The sequence below is a fragment of the Pelecanus crispus genome, chromosome 3, assembly GCF_030463565.1.
Source record: "Pelecanus crispus isolate bPelCri1 chromosome 3, bPelCri1.pri, whole genome shotgun sequence".
Classification (NCBI taxonomy): Eukaryota; Metazoa; Chordata; class Aves; order Pelecaniformes; family Pelecanidae; genus Pelecanus; species Pelecanus crispus.
The window spans coordinates 109,841,762-109,863,793 of NC_134645.1; the positions used below are offsets into that span (position 1 = coordinate 109,841,762).

Here is a 22,032-nt window from a genome sequence, read left to right on the forward strand (position 1 = left end):
TGTAATTCATAATGCTGAGTTCAGAACAAATGTTCTTAATACATCAGAAAGGAAAAGCTGAGAGCAGAAACCAGCATCCCCTACAGAGCGCCTGAAACACTAACCTGCAGAGCCATGCTTTGTAGAACAGCATCAACTATTGGCACAGAGGGTGAACAAAGACTAAGCCTGCCAAAAAATTATTTTGTATCTTCATTTCTAAAACACTCATTTGACACTACACTCAACATTAATTTTCCTTTGCAGGAACAGAGAATACACCTGTTCTCTCCCCGATTTAATAATGTTCCTTCTGGCTTCTCTGCATGATCCCTGACAAAACATTATGTGCTATGAAAGGAGGAAATCATTCTCCTGATGTATTTAAATAGAAGCAATCTATTTATACAGTTTTTGCGACTAGATATCAGAACCTCTTTCTTGGCGTTTTCAAAGCCTTTTAATTTGATTAATAATTTAGAGCACACCTAGAGGTCTCTGGAAGTCTGCCAATTCAAGCAAGTATATATATTTCTCTTGATTAATTTAAAAAAAAATCAGTTATGTCACTCAGACTCAAGATCAAATCAAAGAAACAAATTCTACCTGGCTGATTTTTAATGAAGATTCCAATTTCAGTGAAGATCAATATGCAAGGATTAAGACAATTTTAGCAGGTGCATGAGTACAAGGATCTGACACACAAGTGTAGTCTTACCAGCACATGCATAGCCATGGCTTACATTGTCTACTAGAGATCATAACTTTGAATGGATCAACTGTTTATTCAAATGGAAACATTTCAAAAAGAGACCATCCATATTAAACTCAATGTATCGGACATTTAACAGATAAGAAAGAAATGATCATTATAGTACAGTACGAATAAGTACAGGAAAACAGCTGATCCTACCTCCTCCCCCCACTGCCCACCCTAAAAAGGTCCCAGGCAGACATCTATATTAACTTTTAATAATGACTGGGAGGTTTTTACTTAGTTGGAGAATCAAAATGGATCATCTTGGTGGTCTGGGATCAAAGAAGAGCTATCCAGTAGGGCTCGATATTTAAGAAAAAAAAAAGTCATCTTGATTTATATCTTACTATCTTAAATGCAACAAGCAGAACAACACACATAAGAGTAATCATCATCGTTGTGTTCATGCATAACTACAAATAATTCTTAGAGAAGAAAAAATAGGAACTGCTGCACTGCATTAAATGAGATCTACACAAAACACTTCCACCATTAGAAACTTCAGGGAAGTAAATGGGAACTTGTATAAAGCAGATAGGTATGGGATGACCTGCTCCTTACATTACGTCTCAGACTGGCTCGTAGACTGGCTTAAAACCCAATACAGCAGATTAAACATCCTTTTTAAAAATCTGTTACAACTTCACATATTACTGACATCCACACAGATGTTTTGTTAGATACACCACCACAAGTGTTTCTCAAGTCAACAAGTTCTACAGCTACAGAATGAGCAGCAGCTGTCATTCATGTTGATCATGTTATTAGCAGCTCAGTAATTTTTAAGGTCTTAGATGTACAGTTTCTGTACCTGTTGATAAAAGTCAGTTTGCCTCCATCACCTCAGAGGAACTGATGCAAAGATATAATTCAATTTTTGTAATTGTAAAACAATTCTAAAATTTAAAAAATGTCAAATAAATTCTAAAATGTTAAAAAGATTTTGGAAGTCTGCCTGCTATTCTGAATCCACCCTAATTTCTTAGGGTCTACCATTACTCTAGTAATGGCTTGGATCACAAAGCCAAATTTCTGAATTTTAACATATTGCTCCTTTCTCAACAATCTTAAGCCTGGCTAATTAAACCAGCCATTTTACATTCTTTGGCAAAAGAAGATAAACTTGTCAATGTGCTTATGTTAGACTTCGCACTTTGTTCCAATCAACTGTTTTGAGCAACCCAGCTTAGGCACTGCAGCATCTAAAAAACATGTAAAATTCTAGCTCTGTATTCATTCTACCTTTTTACCATTCAAGTGAGGCACTCAAGGTTGACACCATTTATAATACAAGTCACCTTTTTTAGGTGCTTTTTTTCCTTCCTATTGTTTGAGGCTGAAAAGTCTTGGGAAAGATCAAGGTTCTTGTTTCTGCTCCCAAAACAGCACTAAAAAGCCACATTCTAAATCACGATGCATACATATACCAAAAAATCTGCAAGGGGAATAAAACAGGCACGTGCCTTAACCACTAGCCTGGAAGCAAATCATTTTTGCTTTGTTTCCTTTGGTTCCACACCTTGTGTTTTTCTGGAAGTATAATACACTGTCTCAGCTTCACAAGGATGGGTAGAATGTGTTTTCTCTCAAAATACTCCACAGCCCAGTGGTAAGGGTGTTCTCCTGGTATGTTTATTTAATTTTGATTTGTGTCTTTTCAAGTTCTGGATGCATTCCAACCACTACACTATTTGTGAACAGTCTCACCACTGAACTGAACTCTAATCCTGATATGTCTCACAATTTGAGCTTCTCTAGGAGTTGGGACAAGCACTTTACTACGTCAAGTCAGATGACAAAAAAAATTGGGGCTAGAGAGAGATCAGTATCTCCCAGAACAGGTATTTCCAAGTGGGCAGCTGGTTAGGCATTAAGGAAATTAAGGCGTAACATTATGTGGCTCTCTAAAGTATAAGTTACATAGCTCTGGAAAACAGGCAGATAGTACCGCTGTCCAGAACTTACAGGTTCCATGCACTTAATTCTCACCTTAAGACTAGACCTGACCCAGAGAAGCTAACATAGTGAGAAAGGGACTTTCCAAGGAATCATGAGATTAGTATATCATAATTGTTTCTATAAACTTCATGTCACTGCGTTATTTGTAAAAGACAACTTGCAATAAAATTCATTTCTGGAAGACAAAAAAAAAAGGAAGACTGGAAAAAAGCTGGAGTCTCAAGTTTTAAGGGATATTAACAATGGTAAAGGCATATGTATCTTGTCCTAGATTAAAAAAAGTGTGTAATGAATCACAGGACTGTTAAAAAGCTACAGAAGAAACAAACTGCAGAATATTTACACATCAGATATTCTTCTGGAAATTGCTATTGTAAGCATATTTATGATGTAGTAAAGACATTTAAGATGTACTACACTCTGCTATTTTTCATTGTGTAGGAATTATTTTGCTTTTAAAGAGAGTTCACTACCCAGACCGATGAACAACTGAAACTACCATCAGTGTTTCCCTGTAAATACATAGCATGCTGGCCCTCACCATCTTCCTCAAGCTGTAGGCTTTCATAGAGCAACATAACAAATTTTCAAAGAAAAATTACTCAGTTTAAAGTTGCTTCATGCAATATAAATTACATATGAACAGGATATTTATACAGTCACAAATCATCAGCTCTTCTGTGCAAAATTATTTCTTTTGCACACATAGGCACATCAGCAAATTCATCTTTAAAACATGAGTACAAAGAACTTACTTTGACCACATAATTGAACCTTCTGATGTCCTGAATTGCACTTGAAAAGTCTAAGCGGTTAAAAGCTTCTCCCAAAGTGCAATAGCCGTGTCTCTGAGAAGAAGAATAAACACACTTTAAATGGAAAGAAACAAAGATACAATTGAGGAAAATATTCCAAAAAGCACTCTGCCACACAACTGATGCTTATGCATAACATGCTCCCTGGAAATATAATGTATCCGCACTGAAGATTTATTTAATTTCTTATAGAACAAATAAAACCAGATACGCTATTTGGAACTAACAGGTACATGGCAATATTACTCAACAGCAAGGCCTTTAAATTCATACTAATCACGCAATCTGTAATCACTGGTATTTGAGTGTCCTGGGAATCTACTCCCTATGGCATGGCCACAATGCTGGCACTCTCTCACGACTATCATACTCCGCATTTGCCTGAGCACAAGGTAGAGCTTGTTCGCACAACAGTCTGCGCTTACAACCATAAGCATTAACTGACTGAGTTTATGTTCACATTTGAGGGTAAGAACACAGCTATTTGCTCCTGGGATTGGAAGAACAAATGGTCTCAACATCTAGAATTTATGACCTGGGTGCTAGAAGTTTAGGCACAATTTTTCTTCGGTAGCAAGAGAAATTGCATTTTCTTTTGGTACTTCTGCAGAGGTGTCTTGAGGTAAAAATGGAGGTTTCAGAGGCTGTTGTGGAACTACTTAAGGTGGCTGCAGCAGCCCAAAATGACATGGGATCACGTTAAGTTCAGTAAATTTAGAGCCACAAAGCCACATGGGAGCCTTGGAGCAAATATAATGAGGCTAGAAAAACCCTACAACTGGTGAAAGAGATACTTGCAGAGCAGTGTGCTAGTACAGCGATAAGCCCAGGGAAGGAGAGGGATAAAAAATTATTTGAAGTTCATTCCTAGACAGACTTCCTCAGTGAATTACATGATGGTAAAAAGGTGGCAGTACAACTTAACATTCCCCTGTGACCCAGTGAAAGATTACCCTGGATGCACCCCAGTGGGACAGGAGACAGTTAACTATTCATTGCAGAGTGGTGGTAATTACTGCCTATTGGTTAATGACCGAATTCAGGACTGTACTGCTTGCTCATCCAGCTAATATACCTGAGATCCAAGCATGCCGCACACTTCACGATATGCACAACTTGGTTGGCTAATAGCAGTGAATTAACACAGACAACAATACTTTTGTTGAAAGTATTTGTGGTTGTTCTCTGAGTAAACAGTTATCAAAAGGCCATGCTTAAATACATTAACATGAGGTACATTTCCTTGAACAGCTGGAAGCAGATTTCTATGAAACTTCAGCTCTACCTTTCCCAAAGTACCATCATGACAAAATTACTCAAAGATCATCTCCTACTTCATTTCAGCTATATATCTGCACTTGGTTTGGTTTTCTTTATTTTCAGTGTTCTCCCATAGCATGTTTCACATGGTTCTTATCAAGACCTTCCTACTCTTGTCATTTTGCCCTAAAATTCAGTATCCAGTTTGGAAAAAAAAGTTTCCTAGATTTCAATATCAAGTAAGATTACAACCTGTAAGGAAAACTAGAGCCTTTGTAAATTATGTTTTAGATTAGCTTATTAAATTGTTGCTCTGAATTTTTTGGTTCAAGTATGCTTATTCCTTGCTACTTTTTCATACTGCTACTTAAATTTTTAACCTAAGCTTTTGAATTTATACAAGGAATTACCCGAAAAAGAGTAACCATCCCTGTTTTTTAAAAAAAAAAAAAAAACAGGAAAGGTGAATGGTCAAGTACTAGAAGACAACAGCAGTGCCAAGAATAAGCTAATTTGTACCCCAGAATATTTTGTCCACTCTCAGAATGGACAAGAAACCCAAGCAAATAATCACACACCACTAGTACACCAACTTATGCACAAGTAGGAGAAAAAAAAAAAATAATCCCAACATACAGGTTATGACGGACAGCAATGAGTGATTTTAGGCAATTTGTGTTTTGGCCTAAACGTAGTTTGAAAACTCAGCTTAACAACCTTATCATTCAAAATTCCATAATGACTGGTGACAGTCTATCATTCCCCCTTCCTTCTTACCCTAAATTTGAGATGGCAAAGGGAAAAAGCATGCTTGACACTTTTGCAGACCAAGATAAGTAACTACATCTGTCACGGATGAAGATAAAACTGGGAAAGAGGGCTACAAATCTGGCGAAAGGCTTTATAATACCCTTCTGATGCAGAAGGGCAGCCTTCAGGTCACTGGCCTGCAAGGTGAGGTCTTCCAGTGTCTCCTCTACGTAAGCTCTCACCACAACACCATGCTCGTCCTGAGCACAGAGCTCTTTATGGTCTCTCTTGGCTCTAAAATGCAAAGCCAACTTCTGCTTGCATGAGTCATCACACACCTCCCTCCCTCTCTCCTGGCTGGCATTACTCTGTGGATGAAAGACATCCTTGCCAGCGTCCAAGTTCCACCCATCCCAGATAACCACAGGAATCAACACAGGAATGAAATTCAAACTTCAGTAACAGTTTAACTCTACATACAATGGATGTATTTTGTATTATACAAAATAAATGTATTTTAACACTTGGCTTTCCAAGAGGTCATTCCAAGATCTTTCATGTTCTCTTTACAGTTGCATGATACAGCTTGTATCCCAAACTGAAAGCATCTGGGCTTTGTGGAATACAGAGGTCCTCTTTGTAAAGTTTGAAACTGAAGTTTTACTTACTTATATTCAAATTTACACCAAGATTCCAAAATATCAGGTAGCTGCCTGCCGACACCTTTTTTGGAGAATTTATTCTGGTTTTGCAAATACTTTCAGTTTTAGTTCAAAGACACACAGTACAGACAGAGACAGGTGGGCTTGAAGAAGCAGTGGAGAACTGTATGTCCATCCTTGCAAGTTCCCGCATCTCTGCCACAATGACCCATGTAAAAGTAACTTTGCTAGCTGCCTTTGCCTCGCTACGTGCAGGTGTACTATGTTGCCAATGAAGAGAGAGTTGAATATAACCCCTAAGACCACATGGCACAAATGCTTTTTTTTTTTTATATATAGTATTTGTTGATTAAGAAGCACAAAGATTGTAGGAATTGACCCACAACATGCAGGACTTACTTCCCTGGTGCTTTCTTTATGAACGTAAATCCACTTTTCACGATAAAAACCTAAAATAAAATCAAAATATAAGCATTTTTAGGCTTCCACTTTAGGTAATACCTTCTAGAAAGAAACTGAAGAAAACAGACCATCCTCATTAAAGTGCTTCATAAGACAGGAGAGATGGTAGAACAGTTTTAATGAAGGAAGTTTATAAAGGCTGAAAAGAATGACTACAATTTTCAGAAGTTATGTACTTCAAAAAAATAAAGGAAAAAGTTAAATATTTTTATAAATCAAACACAAGAGTTGGCACACAATTGGCAGTTACAGCACAGCTTTTGTCAGCTATGTACCCACGACAGTCCATTTCTCCTACAAAATGCCAGATCTTTTTTAGTCCAGCAGGCTCCTTAGCACTTAACACAGGTAAGTACAGCAACAAGCAACCTTTTTGTTCCTGAATCCCTCTAATCTATTTTCTTCTGTAAAAGTGCCTTCTCTGCATCCACTTGGTTCAACTAGTTGCGGAACGCTGAAGAGAAGTCAACTGTACAAGACTAATAAAGGCAACTAGGCAGACCTTTAACTTTCAGCAGTCTGGTATTTCTCAAAGGAAAGCATGCTCTTACATATATCCACTTGAATCTTTTGAAATACTTTATGCCCAGACAAGCCTGAGGGAGCTCACAGCTTTCTGCAAGACCGTCCCTGTTACAATCTTGGGAATATACAAATAATGGAGATCATTTCAAGATCAAAGCATTAGAAACACCAAAAAGTTGCTTATCAACTTTCCTTTTTTTACCTACTCTACCAAATTCTCTACTTCAGTAAGTTTACATGCTGTCATACACATATTTGCAGTCTAAAGTACAGGTGATCTTTAAAATGAGAACTGACAAAAACGGCTTTGATATTTTATTTTAAAAAAGGGACTATTCTCAAGAAATTCAATACCAATAAAATCTTTACCAAGACAAATAAATACATTTTGTCATAATACCTATTGATGAACTGATTCTGGAGCTGTAACACTAATTAAAATTTGAATTAAGCAAAAATAAAACAGTTGCTTTGGTAAGCAGAAGCTTCCATAAGCATCCAGAAGAACTTAATCTAAAACTAGTCCACAAAACAAAACAGTGGTTAGTATGAGAAGGCATTTATTATTTGGTAATTACTATTCTTAATCGAGTAACTTTGGATCTTTGAAAAAATCACACAACAGATGATCCATGCCACAGTTCAATTAAGATGTATCACTTCTGACACCAGAATTTATTGCTCATATAGAAGTGAACACAACTCAGAAGGCTACTCTACAGATGAATATAAATGAATGGCTATTATAAAATGTTGCTGAGCTTACAAGAATCTTCTAAAATAAATGGAAAAAACACCCCCAAACAGCCTTACATTGCGAATCTGTGTTATTCCTAAAATGATCTTTTTTCCTTTTCTTGGCCGCAAACTCACAATCTTCAGTGTTGTATAGTTCTTCATCTTCATCATCACCAGTTAAGATGCTGAAATAAACACATCTAATTAGAACAGCAGTGATTAAATATTTAGATGCATACAGCTTATAATTCTCTATATTAAAGCCTGCCAGCTGGAAAAAATAACCATATTTTTAATGATGTTCCTCTACCTGATGCTCTATAGCAATACATTTCTTAAGAGAGAAGCTGTCTTGCCCTTCCCAGTGGGGTTGAATTTTTTGTCAAAGTGATTAAGTACACAAAAGTATCTTCCTAATGGTTATCTTGTAAGTCATTACTGACATTTAGGAAGGACTACTGATGAGACAGTACTAACTAGACAGCTGGCTGTCTGCAGAGCTCTAGTGTACAAAAATTCATTATTTGAAATGGACCAAGCCTTGAAAAACTGTGCACACGGGTAAAAGTCAGTGCAGAATTACAGCACATCCCCTTATAGGCAGAAAGACAGCACAGAAAGACATCTCTCAACTACTGTCAACTACAGTCTTCCTTTTAATAAACGCCTCAATCACAACACTGTACATAACTTAGGTGTCACAACAATGTTTTACCAATGATTTTACATCATCAAGAACCACATGTTCTACCCTCCTCTCTCCCAGAGAGAATCAACTATACCTGTGTCACTTCTGACGGTTAACTATGTAACCTAGCACTGAGGACTATACACTATGTATAATTATTCAGTATATGTAGATAGGCTGAGTGTATATATATATAAAAAAATCTATAAAGAAACTACTAAAGAAGTTTTGTTGGATAAACTAACCTTTCTAAAATTCATATACATTTTAAAACTGCTTGTGCTACATAAAGTCTACACAGTTTCATAAAGTTTTGCTTTCTGTTTTTGCAGATAATTATAAGGAACAGCAATACAGATAAGAATGGGCGTTGATTGCTCCAGCACAGAGAAGGAAGATACTTCACATGAAGGCCACAGTCTTACAGAGATTAGCAGAATAACTAAGGATATGTGGTAGTGAAGCTTAACTGTAAGACTATTTTATTTCCCCATTATTATTCTTTGACAAGAAAGTTGTATACAAAACCCTTCCCATTCATTACTATTTTTTAATCCAAGTTTGCCAGATGTTAGTTTGAACTTCAAATTGCACCAGCAACAGCTGAACATTTTAAAACTGAAGGATACCAGTTATTTAAAAATAACCCGTACTTGGGCATTAAGTTGCAAAAAATCAAATTTCATTAGTTTATTGCTACTAGTTTATACAGTTAAATTTTTCAGGCTTGAACCATCTGTTAAGGACGATGACTGAACAACACTATAGAAAAGTCTGGGTTTTCTTAAAATCACTCTAATCGGTAAATGCTAGCTCAGCTTAAAGATACACAAGTTGAGAAGACTCAGAAAGTTGTTTTCATCTTAGGTTTAAATCCTAAAAAAAGCTAACATACTTCTGCATTCAGACAGAGCTCAATCCAAGTTGAGGGATGTAGCTCTTGTCTTACAATTTTTAAAGCAGAGGATAAAGACTCGACAACTTCAATATTCTATGCAACATTGCCAGATATCATATCCGGTCAAACAGCAAAAAGAGTTTGAAGAAAAGGAACTGGCAACTCACAAAAGCAGAACATCAACACTGACAAGTTACTTTGATTATGTAACATTCCAATCCATATTTTTCCAAAGCTATCATAAAGGAAATCTCTTCTCACTAAAGTCAGTAATTTAATTATGTTTTAGCATATTGACTGCATCACCACAACACATGAGAAGTTCCTGCAGAATCAGAAAAGTTGCTACAGAATCAGAAATAGAGCCCAAAGCTCCCAGACCTAGCTTTATCACCCTAACGACAGATACAGGACTAGAGGGATATGGCCTGATACCCTACAATATAACTCAGGCAGAACAGAAACATGCCCATTCCCATTGACCCAGTGCAATGGGGAAAGGAGGGGAAGCAGCATTCCTGAAGGCCAGCTTTAGAAGACAATGGTTAATCTGGCACGATTCCTTCTTTTGCTCCTGGAGAGCAGGTGTCCTTAGAAGGCAATTTAGACCAGTAACATACCTGAGGTGATTTAAAGCTCACCCTGTCCCCCCAGTAATATACACTTCATCAAGCATCAGATAAACAAGCAAGGCAGATTAATGACAGTCAATTAATACAAGGAATTGTGAAGATTAAGAAGGCTATTTCAAACAAATTTGTCTGACATTCAAATTCACCCATGACATTCCTGGAATTCTTCATGTCATTTTAGAGAACAGACAAAATTTGACTTATCTCTGAGGATCTTCTCGTATGAGGCTTTAACTCCTCAGGTTCTGTTGCACTTCATGTGGAGTCTTTTCTTACTTATCTGTAATTATCACCATTCTTCTTGACAAACTTTAAGTCTCTTACTGAGAATGAAAGCAAGGGTCCCACGACATCAGAAGAATTGGACAGAAATACAGGCACTTCCCCAGCACCTGGTAGCCTTCCTTCCAGAAATCTGGAAAGCTGGTTAATGAGTAACAAAGAGCCTCCACCATTTCCACAAGCAACTCCTGCCCCGCCCCCCCAACCCCAAGCTAAGATACAAGAAACCAAATCAAGTGCTGCACATGCCATATGGTGTAACAGAAGCGTTAATCTAATGTTTTTACCTTAATACTGCACATGACAGAGCACCTGGAAGGATTTAACATATGTAATACTGCCAATTTACAGCTATTCTTACTTTTTTGTCTTGATTATGCACTTCATAAAAAATTATTCTAAAGCTTCTAAAAGTTAACTACCAGGTGTCCTTAGCACTACAATACCCTACACAAAGCATGCAAGAATTTCAGCTTTTTCGAAAAAGTAATTTCATAACAGTATTTAAATAACCTCTTGGGTATGCCACTTAAAATGCTGGAAAACTTGACACGGCTATCCGAACTCCAACTATTCTTCGTCATCCCCTTGCTTCTTTTCTCATGGAGGAAGGAATGCACTCAAGTCATGCAATTATCTACAGAGACACACTAAGTGTTTTAGAAGAGACTCAAAGCCATTTACAGCTTGATCATGCATGGAAAATCCTGAGGTAAGTGCCTGCACCAAATAATGTTACAATGTATTTGTCAAATGCCCAAATTATCAAAGACTAGATTCAAATCCAAGGGCTTCTATCCAGTACCAAAACCACTTTTGTGAACACCATATCTCACTTACAGAATTAGACAAGAGACACCACAGACTCAAATGACTACCCTGCCAGCCCAAGTAGTTCATATGAACCTAACACACAAAAAAAAGGAGTATCACCATCATGAAAATCTTATTAGTCTGATTCTCTCTTTCTTTTACCTCAAAGGGAAAGCATAAGCCAGCTTTACTCCTAAGTTGCAGGCAACTGAGAGGTATTTGCATGCAATTCTATTAAGGCAGTGCTGTTCTCTCGCCCCCCACCAAGCTTCAATAACACAGTGCTGTGGCACTGGAAATACCTATCTGTACTAGAATTTATAGGTACAAATTGTAGGTAGTCATGGCCAGCGTTCAGCCCACAGATCTTGAATGAGCACTGCCTCAACCACATTTCCCGCTACTGTATACCTTGAATACAAGACACTCTTCACTTATATAATAATATTAATTATCCAAATAAGTAAGAGCTACAGAACTGAGGGTCTCACATTTTCTATCTCAGTTTCCATAAATGGAACTAATTTAACATGCAACTATTTGAACATTATTCCAAATCACTTAAAGTGTTCCTGCACAAGTGATTATGTTTGTTCAAGGATGGTTATCATTAGGTCCACTATTTTTGACTAATTCATCAAGTGGATTCACCAAGGCACTGGATGAGTAACTGAATAAGGTAAAAAGTTCTATTTTAACAAAAACATATTCTTCAATTTATGTAAGTTATTTACATGTCTTGAAGGTTTATTTCTGAATCTGTTTGTGAGTAGATCTTTTCAATTTCTGAAGGGAAAGTACTTGTAATTAATGAAAGACAAAGTTTGGCAAGTAACTCTATCCGTACTTTCTCTCACAGAAGAGAATACAAGTAATAATAAACAGGGTTTCAGCCAACTACATAGCTTGAATTTATTTCTTTTTAAAGGAAAACTGCCATAACTGCTCCCTGGAATACAACATAAGTACTATCTTTAGCATAGATTTCTACAGAATATTTTGATGAAAAATATTATTATTTCATTTAATGAGTGAAAGTAAATAAAATCCTGTTAGGACTGCCAGACTGGCATAAACCATCATCCTTATTCACAGGGCAGTTTAAAAAGAGACAAGTACTTATGTATTGTTTACTGTATGCTTCTTCCACAAGGAAGGAAGCATTTTAGCAAGCCTCATCCTTACTCGGTGCTGTATCTTGTTAACAGATACCCTAATCTGAGCTGTCTGTTCAATATACAGATATAATTGTTTCCAAATAGCTTAAAATGGTACAGAAAACCAGCCAGCAAGACACAGTACACTGCTGTACTTCAATACAAAGCCCTGCACATGGGATAGAAGAACCCCATGCCCGGGTATGCGCTGGGTACAGACCGGACAGGAAGCAGTTTTGCAGAAGAGCCAGGGGTCTTGTGGATAATAAGCTGAACACAGGTCAGCAGTGTACCCTTGTGTTGTAAAAAGCCAACTGCACACTGGTCTGAGTTAACAAAAGTGTATCCTGCAGACTGAAAGAAGTAATCACCCCCCTTTATTTGGCATGAGAAACTGCATCTGGAGTACTGTGTCTAGTTTGGGGCTCCCCAATGCACTGAAAACATTGGCATACTGGAACAAGTCCAGTGGGGAGTTACCGAAGTGATGAAGTACTGGAGCACATGATGCATGAGGGTAAGAGAACTGAGCTTGTTCAGTGTTAAGAGGCGGTGGTGGAAGAAAATCTGATTACGGTCAGTATCTAATACGAGGGTATAAAGAAAATAGAGCTAGACTGTAAGGTTAGAGGAGGTGGGCAGTAATAAGCCAAGTGGTAATGGACACAATCTGTGACAAGAGAAATTCTAATTCGATTGTGGGCAGGGGGGAATGGGACAAAAAAAAAAAAAAAAAGAAATCACCGTGAGGGCAATGGAACTTTGAACAGGAGCCCAGAGCAGAATCTTCATTCTTGGAAATGCACAAAGCTCAACTGGGCAAGACGCTGTACAACCCAACCTCAGTAGGCCCGGCTTTGAGTGTTTTCACCAGATGACCCCCAGAGGTACTTTCCAACCTAAGTTGTTCTATAATATTGTGCAAATAGACATTAATTGCTGTTTAGCAGCAAAGCTGAACTCGTAGATCCAAAGTTCAAGTTGTAGTGAAGTTACTCCCAAGTAATGCTAATTTGCCAAGAAGTACCAACTTGAATTCTGTAGTCTAAGTTTGGACAATATACATTTTTAACTGAAAAGACAGAAGCAGAATTAAAAAAAAAAAGGCTACAGAATATGGCGTGGCTTGGCTTCGCTACATAGGAGATGTGCAAGATGAAGATGGGGAACTGGGAATTGCTACAGACAAGGGCATCTGCTGCAGACTACATAGACCCCAGAGTTTGGGATTCCGACAACTAGCAAGCTAGCCTAACAAACCCAAACCATGAAACACCTCAGCTTTAATAAAAACTTTTTCCCCCATTTCATGGCCAGTCCCTTCAAATTAATGTACCTATTTTAGTCCTGAACTTTAATACTCTTATATCTTTCCAAAACCAGTTGATTTAAATCCGTTTCTAGCAAAACAGCTCCAGAGGAGTTCAATACTAAGCTCTTGCAAGACTAAGGGGGGGTGGGGGGGGGAAGTATCTAGCATTTTTGCTTGAAGAAGCAATAAAAATACCTTCCTCTCTGGAGAAAAGATAAATATATCTCAACATATAATTAGGATCAGAAGAGCAAAAGTATTAATGATATTCACAAAACCAATGATCATTTATGTCATACTTGCCAAACAACATTCATTAAAGCAACCTACAAAATAAAATTATTTAGTAACTGTGCAAACAGCTGTCAAAATTAAATTAGATTTCCTTTCATTTGGTAACTATATTATTAAAGATATATGAAAGAGGGAAGAGAAGATTTTTTGCAAAGGTATTTAAGACAACTTTTATGTTGGAGGCTTACTGAACACTCTTCCAGACAAACATAGTCTTTTGTATCCACAGTGGCCAGACTACGTGGAAAAAGAAGCACAAATAATATCAGTGGCAAATGAACACAAGAAGAAAAAGACATGAAGAAAACAGTAGATCAAGATAAGCTTAGTAATAATTCTTCACTGCTTGGTAAGTCTCTTAAGGTTTATTTCACAAATTTAGAAAACACAGGTGTGCAAGCACAGCAAGTCCTAGCTTGCCAGTAAATTCCCTCTAAATCAGATCAGTTACTGTATCATTTACTGGACTAACAACAAAACACTGAATGTTCCCTTTTCTCATTATGAACACATTATGCCAGAATTTATGACCAAGAATGCTATCCCTGAAAATTACTTCTTGGTGGAGAAACCAAGTAGAAATTTGTTTGGACAAAGCTATTTATATCACACCAGTCTGTGGGCATCTGCCACAAGTATTACTCTATTTAACAAGTATCTTTCTCACCCGTTCCACAGGAGCACGCATAGTCATATATTGTGTTAGAGACATACCACAAAACGACCATTAATTGTGTATTTGGAGCAAAGGCATTATACGACTGCTGTAAACAGTCCTCATCCAACACCCAATCAGCAGAAAGTCTTCATTCACTTCCAAGTAACATTTCAATATGCCTGTTGAACTTGCAATTTGTAAGTATCACTTATCTTTAAAAAGTATTTGACAGGTTTTTTGTTTGGTTGGTTTTTTTTAAGGGTTTTTTTTTATTTTTGAAGACATACAACATAAGATGGGATCTGTCTGCCTAATATAAGCAACTCACAAAGCAGTGACAAAAGACAGACAATCTCTATAGGGGTCTCCTGTCTGCCTAACTAAACAAAACACACGGTTGCATTTGTGTACTTCTAGCATATGTAGATGATATGCAGACGACACCAAGCCGAGTGGTGCGGCTGACACGCCAGGAGGACGAGTTGTCATCCAAAGGACAAGTGGAGAGGCGGGCCTGTGTGAACCTCATGAGGTTCAACAAGGCCAAGTGCAAAGTCCTGCACCTGGGACGGGGCAACCCCCAATATCAGTACAGGTTGGGGGATGAAGGGTTTGAGAGCAGCCCTGCGGAGAAGGACTTGGGGGTACTGGTGGATAAAAAGCTGGTCATGAGCCGGCAATGTGCACTTGCAGCCCAGAAAGCCAACCGAATCCTGGGCTGCATCAAAAGCAGCGTGGCCAGCAGGTTGAGGGAGGTGATTCTGCCCCTCTACTCTGCTCTGGTGAGACCCCACCTGGAGTACTGCGTCCAGCTCTGGGGCCCTCAGCACAAGAAGGACATGGACCTGTTGGAGCGGGTCCAGAAGAGGGCCACAAAAATGATCCAAGGGCTGGAGCACCTCTCCTATGAGGAAAGGGTGAGAGAGTTGGGGTTGTTGAGCCTGGAGAAGGGAAGGCTGCGAGGAGACTTTATTGTGACCTTTCAGTACTTAAAGGGGGCCTATAGGAAAGATGGGGACAGACTTTTTAGCAAGGCCTGTTGTGACAGGACAAGGAGTAATGGATTTAAACTAAAGAAGAATAGATTTAGACTGGATATAAGGAAGAAATTTTTTACAATGAGGGTGTGAAGCACTGGAAGAGGTTGCCCAGAGAGGTAGTGGAGGCCCCATCCCTGGCAACATTCAAGGTCAGGTTGGCTGGGGCTCTGAGCAACCTGATCTGGTTAAAGCTGTCCCTGCTCACTGCAGGGGGGTTGGGCTAGATGGCCTCTAAAGGTCCCTTCCAACCCAAAGCATTCTATGATTATATGATATCATCTACCACAAACACTTGCAGTCTGAATGGAAATTAAACCAATCTTTGCATTCTGACCTGCTATTAACTTACACAGAATCACTATTTTTTTTTGTTTTTTAAACTTACACAGTGTGACCAATATCATTCAGCTGATTATTCCCATCCTCAAGTGCAGGACTGAAGGGTTCACATCGTTTCCATCCATCTTCTGTTTTAACCCATCTCCATCCAGGGGATCTCCAGTCTTGGCCCAAAAATGGCATGGTTTCTCTATAAGCAGCAACAAGATTGTTTGTGTATTATTTAATTAATAAGAAAAGTTGCAAAACTTCTTGTCATTATTCAGTTTTCTCTTTAACCTTATAAAAATATAATGTCTACCTTGAGGAAAGAAAGTTCTCTGTAGAGCATCCTTTCAAGAAACAGATTCAGTGGTTTCTTAAGTACATTTTTGATTCTGTAACCATTTTTGATTCTTGTCTTTCAGCATTTATTAGATCAAGGTAGGCTTCCTAGTTCTTTAGAGAACAAAGAAAAGAATCATGGTAATCCAGGAAAGGGATAATACCAAACCGAGCAAAATTGTGTCCTGTGTAATCTGTTTCACCATGATCAAACAGATTACTGATTTTGAAACTTGACTAATAAATGGTTGTTAAAGAGTTTGACAGGCCACAAAATCAATGTTGTTCCTTTTATTTTCTTCTAAGGCTTTTAAATAGTGAGTTTGTGCTACACCGTATAGTGATGTTTCAGTAAAGGAACGTTCGTTTTCCCAAATATTTTTTCAGTTATTGAGGGTCACCTCCCACACTAGGCTATTAACTGGATACCAGGAGAAATGGAGACTGCAACGTAAAGTAAATTGTGAAATGTCTCCTGAAATTCCTACAAACAGATGCAAGTCATCACAGGTATATCATTTAAACAGTGTTCTGCTACCCTTGAGATTCACTTCTGACACATTAAGCAAGAATTTGAACACAGCAGTTTTCTACACTTTGAAGATTCTGACCTTGCCAGCTTTTGCCCTCTTCCCATTCATCATGCATACATGTCACTCCTTATTTTAACCAGGGATTTCACATGTAAGCTATGCAGGGAAAATAGCATTATCGTATTTGAAACATATGTTAATATATTAACACCAACAGCTTTGTTCCTAACAAGTATGCATTTTCTAATGCCACATCAGTCAAACATCACTATGAATTTATTTATCCATTTGCACTCTTGACCAGCATCTGCCCAATATACTAGTTAGAACAGAAGGCATAGACACATAGAAAGCCTGAAGAAATACAAGTTGAGTGAGACAGTATTTTTTTTTATTAAAAACCGTACACCACACGAAGTGCATTGTCTAGCCCTCAGCATTGACTAAAGTCCCCCTTCCCACTCATACTTGGCCTTCCTCTGTATATAACAGGAATCTTTTCCAAAATTTACCACATCCTTTCCTCCCGCCACCGCAAACTCTATTCATGCTTATCTGCTTTTCCAGTCTTTTTACAGCTTCCTAGGGGTACTATGAACCATAAGATACTTTTTTCCCCAAGTTGTTTAGAATTCCTCTAATTTTGACTGAAATTAAGGCCTCTTGTCTTTATCATACATCTGTTTAAATAGTTGGCGCTCATGAGTGCATTTCAGAACAACATAGGTTAAAGTATTTTTACTCCTGCCAAGATAAGCAGAATTTATCTGAAAATTTGTTAAATCAGTGAAAGACTCAGAAGACAGCAGACGGCAAGTCAAAAACATCATGTTAGACAAACATAAAACAAGTTTTTGAACCATATCTAGAAATACAGAGCTCACAATCTATTCCTGGTCAGCAGCTCTGATATAAAAATAAAACACTATTGTAGGTGCATGTCATTACTCAAAAATTAAAATCTGGAGAGAGTTCAGAACCATAGAGATCATCATAGGCTGACTGGAATAACTTGAAAAAAAAGATTTCAAATATTTCAAAAATACTTCCATTAAGAATTGTTGGGAAAACAAAGTGAAAGCAATGAGACCACATACTTGCAGTAAGGTGGGAACATGTAGTGTTAGAAGTTAACAGGATAAGTTACAAAAAAATGAGGATAAAGGAAAAAAAAACCTTCCTGAAAACAATACAAGAAAACATAGAATATTTTGTTCAAGTGGACAGAAGTAGCTGAAGTCCAAAGCTAATCATAATTCACACAATACGATGCTTACTATGCTTTATAAATTCTTAAACTTTGGACTCCCCCTTCCACCCCCCCGCCCCCCCCCCCCCCCCCCCGTGGTTTCAAGGTATCAGGCCACCAGTGTAAGTGCTGCATATAACCTCCTCCTAGGGAGCTGTACTGGTGTTTAAAATGACATGCTTCAATAGTTATATGCTCTGAACCAAACTACTTTCCAGATATTTACAACCCGGGGAGTGATGGTCTTTCATTGCAAGGTTTCAATACAGAATACGTGTTCTGTTACCCCTCCTCAAAAAATTACATTAAGTGTTTTCAAAATAGTAACAACGGTATCAGGATGTGCACGCACACACACATCAAAGACTACTGATGCCTGCTCAAAAATCCTGGAAAACCATAATTAAGACAAAAACCTCAGAGAGACATGAATGATTTCTGTGTATGTATGATATATTCAGCACATTATGTTTCTAAGAGAAAAAAATAAAAAGCTATTAGAAAAGTCACAGATTATTTTAACTTCTTTAAAATTACTTAAACATTTATGGAAGATTACAAAAACTCAGTAATTCTGTGAGGTTCGTACATGTTGACCTAATTTTTTTTGCAAAGAAACAGATATTCTTAGTCCAAGACATAGTTTCACTATGGCACCAGCTAGGAGTACATCCATCAGTAGCAATTCCACAAAATGACCTGTACTCATGCTCAAAAGTCGTAGCTCATGGAGTCAGAAATGTAAAAGTATTATTTTAGTAACAGCACATATGCAACTAGGGAAAAAAAAAAAACCAAAACGCTTCTAAATTCCTGTAGGATTGAAGTGTAGATTTCATTGTTGTTCAGAAGTAAGTGGCCAAATTTTAAGAAGCTGCAGTGTATCATAAACATATCTCCTTTCACATGAGAAGTGATCATAGAGTATGACTGTCTGCACAGGTAAGAAAATTCATGCTTTTGCTCTACCTCCACTCAGGCTTTGCTTCCTAGTACCGCATTGCATTAAAGCATCCCTGTGGCTTCCAGGCTAGAGCTTGCTTTCAAGAGTTCCAGCATACTCTATGTAGTATACCTTCAGTAACAGCAAGCAGCTGTTTACTTGTTATAACTTTCAGAACAAAAGATGAGCTCCCTAGACTTGGATTTTGGGGAAAATGCAGTAGGACAGGGCTCTTTAAAGAAAAAAAGAACTGGGAAAGGAACATAGTCATTAGCTAGCAACAAGCATTTAAGACAAGGCATTGATCACATCTAACTTTTTCCTAACAACAAATGAGAACATGAGTTCTTCACTTTGCATCATACACCTTTTCCTCAGGAGAGGGGGAAGAAGGGCTGGGGAAACAAGAACCACCAGAAAAAAGCACAGAAGAGGAGGGCTGTGTATGCCAGCTTAGTACAGCTTGAGATTACAGTAACTGCTCCAGTCAGCCTTGCACTTGTAAGGGAGCTCTGCTTTCCATGAGGTAGGTAACTCACCACATGAGCAAAAACCACTGCAAAGCCATTCAGAATTGCAGGAAGTCATCCTATTACTCTGCCACTGTACTGGAGATCTCTTCTGTCCATATATCCCCATACTGAAGAAAATGCCATTATGACCCAAACCACTCTTGTTATTCAGTAGCAAGAGTGTTGCCAACATGATGGGAACAGGCAAGGTTCTCCCGTTTCCTAACAATCCAACAGCACACCCATCTCTTTTCTTCGGCATGCTAACAAAATCTTTTCAGCAGCTCAACTTTCAGTAGAAACTGCTCCTTTACACTCTCACTAAGGACAGATGACTTCCAGACTACTTTCTTCAAGGAGCTAGCCCAGTCAACCTCCGTGACTCAGAGGTCAGAGTCTGCTTAGGGACTTCATCCCACCCCATCTGTTTTCCTATCAAATGACCGTCTCAAGTCTCAAACTTCTACAAGACCACGATTCATCAACTCCTCAGCTTTTCTCTTACCCACTCCCATTCTGACTGTTATTTCCCCATACAACAATTTTAGTGCATCCAGGCCACACAGTCCTCAGTTCCCAAGAGGCACAAATGCTCCTCCTCCCCAGCTGAGCTGCCCACCCTCGGCTTCTCCCCTCCAGCCTGCTGCTGTCCCAGCCCTTGCTTCTCCCAGTTCTCCCATACTCATGCAGCCTGTTGATACCCCAACACCCCACTCCTCCAGGCAGGCTCCAGACACCTCCCCGCCAGCCCCACCCACGCTGCCCCTCACTCCCAGCCCCAGCCGCCCATCCTGACCCCACCACCTTATCCCAAACTGCTCCCGCTCCACACGCCCCCAAGGCCCAGCCTCAAACCCCTCCAGCCATGCCTGCCCACCCTCAGCCCCAAACCCCCGGGCCGCGCACACACACAGTCCCAACACCCCCTCCCCGCCTCACCTGCGCGCCCGGGCCCCCGCAGCTGCCCGCCGCCGCCGCCGCCGCCGCCCCCCTCCCCTCGCCCCCTCCTCACCTCAGGCCAGCGGCAGCGCCGCTCCCCACCGCGCGCGCTCGGCCCGGGCCGCGGGGCTATTGACGGAAGTAACATGGGGCCGCGCTCGCCACGCCCCCCGCCCCGCTGATTGGCCGCCGGCCGCGGCGCTTGTTGCTACCCGGCAGCGCCCTCTCCATTGGCGGAAGGGGGGCGGTGGCGTCACCGGCAGGTGCGGGCCGGGCGCGTCACGTGAAGGGGCGGGGCGGGGAGCGAGGCGCACGTGCCAATGTTTTGGTCGGCTGGGGGCGGGGCGCGAGCCGGCCCGAGCAACGGCCGCCCGAGCAACGGCCGCCCGCGCGGCGGCGGGGCCTGGCGCTGCCGCTGCCGGTGCCGCGGGCCCTGGCGCTGAGCCGGTTCCCTTAACGTGAGCGCAGAACTCTGCCCGCGTCGTCGTGCGGCCGGCGCCCTCGGCAGGGCCCCCGGGAGGAGCGGGGTGTGCCGCCGGCCCGCCCTGCGCTTCGGGTTGGAAAGCCCTTGGGTGGTTCCAGCCGGGTTGGAAGCAAAGCGGTCGTCTCGGCGATACTCAGGTTCCCGTTGGTTGTATGGGAGACCTTATCGTGCTCTACAACTGCCTGAAGGGAGGCTGTAGTGAGGTGGGTGTTGGTCTCTTCTCCCAAGTAGCTAGCGATAGGATGAGAGGAAATGGGCTCAAGCTGCGCCAGGGGAGGTTTAGGTTGGAAATTAGGAAAAATTTCTTCACGGAAAAGGGTAGTCAAGCATTGGAACAGGCTGCCCAGAGAGGTGGTGGAGTCACCATCCCTGGAAGAGTTCAAAAAAATGTGGCACTCTGGGACATGGTTTAGTGGGCATGGTGGTGTTGGGTTGATGGTTGGACTGATGATCTTAGAGGTCCTTTCCAACCTTAATGATTCCTAGTTTTACTTTCATTATAAATAATCCAGCCACCAAGCCAGGAAACATGAAATTGCTACTCTACCCTTAATTGGTTTAGTGGGAGACTTGGTAGTGTTAGGTTAATGGTTGGACTGGATGATCTTAAAGGTCTTTTCCAGCCTAAACGATTCTATGATTCTATGACAGTAGGCAGCTGGAGGAAGAGAGCAGTTCAGGGCTGCCCTGGGGAGAGCAGGAGGAATTCAGGCATCTGGGAGCCACTGATGAGTGTGGGTCTGTCCATACCTTGGCCAGCTGCAGTCCTTGTGTACATCCTCCCTAGACAGGGCACGTTTCCTTTTGGTGGCTTAGAGGTGTTACATGAGGGTTGGAGCTACGCTAGGCTTGCTTTTGTAAAAGAAGAATTTGGGGGAAACGGGAAACAAGTCCATAGGAAACCAAGCTCATGGAGCTCCTTGATTCTTAAAGCTTTTAAGTCATGAACATATGATTGTGTGAACATTTCAGCTTTCACTTAAAAATCACTAATTTTCCCCTGTATGAATGTGGAGAAAGATATAAAA

At 40.0% G+C, this 22,032-nt stretch overlaps 1 protein-coding gene across 4 annotated transcripts in view; it reads right to left on the bottom strand.

The window, feature by feature from the left end:
* FBXO25 (F-box protein 25) overlaps positions 1-20,628 on the bottom strand; it is a 35,339-nt gene extending 14,711 nt beyond the window's left edge. For 2 of the 4 annotated variants that reach the window (XM_075706682.1, XM_075706685.1), the window contains exons 1-5: positions 20,594-20,628; positions 16,067-16,210; positions 7,983-8,092; positions 6,582-6,631; positions 3,451-3,543 (exon numbers count right to left, since the gene is read on the bottom strand). In XM_075706682.1, coding sequence (XP_075562797.1) covers positions 3,451-3,543; positions 6,582-6,631; positions 7,983-8,092; positions 16,067-16,203 — 390 coding nt within the window. In that variant the 5' untranslated portion in view covers positions 16,204-16,210; positions 20,594-20,628. Of the gene's footprint in view, positions 1-3,450; positions 3,544-6,581; positions 6,632-7,982; positions 8,093-16,066; positions 16,211-16,321; positions 16,513-20,593 lie in introns of those variants that run through there. The other 2 variants (XM_075706683.1, XM_075706684.1) reach the window with 2 other exon arrangements.
* Positions 20,629-22,032: the final 1,404 nt, after the last annotated feature.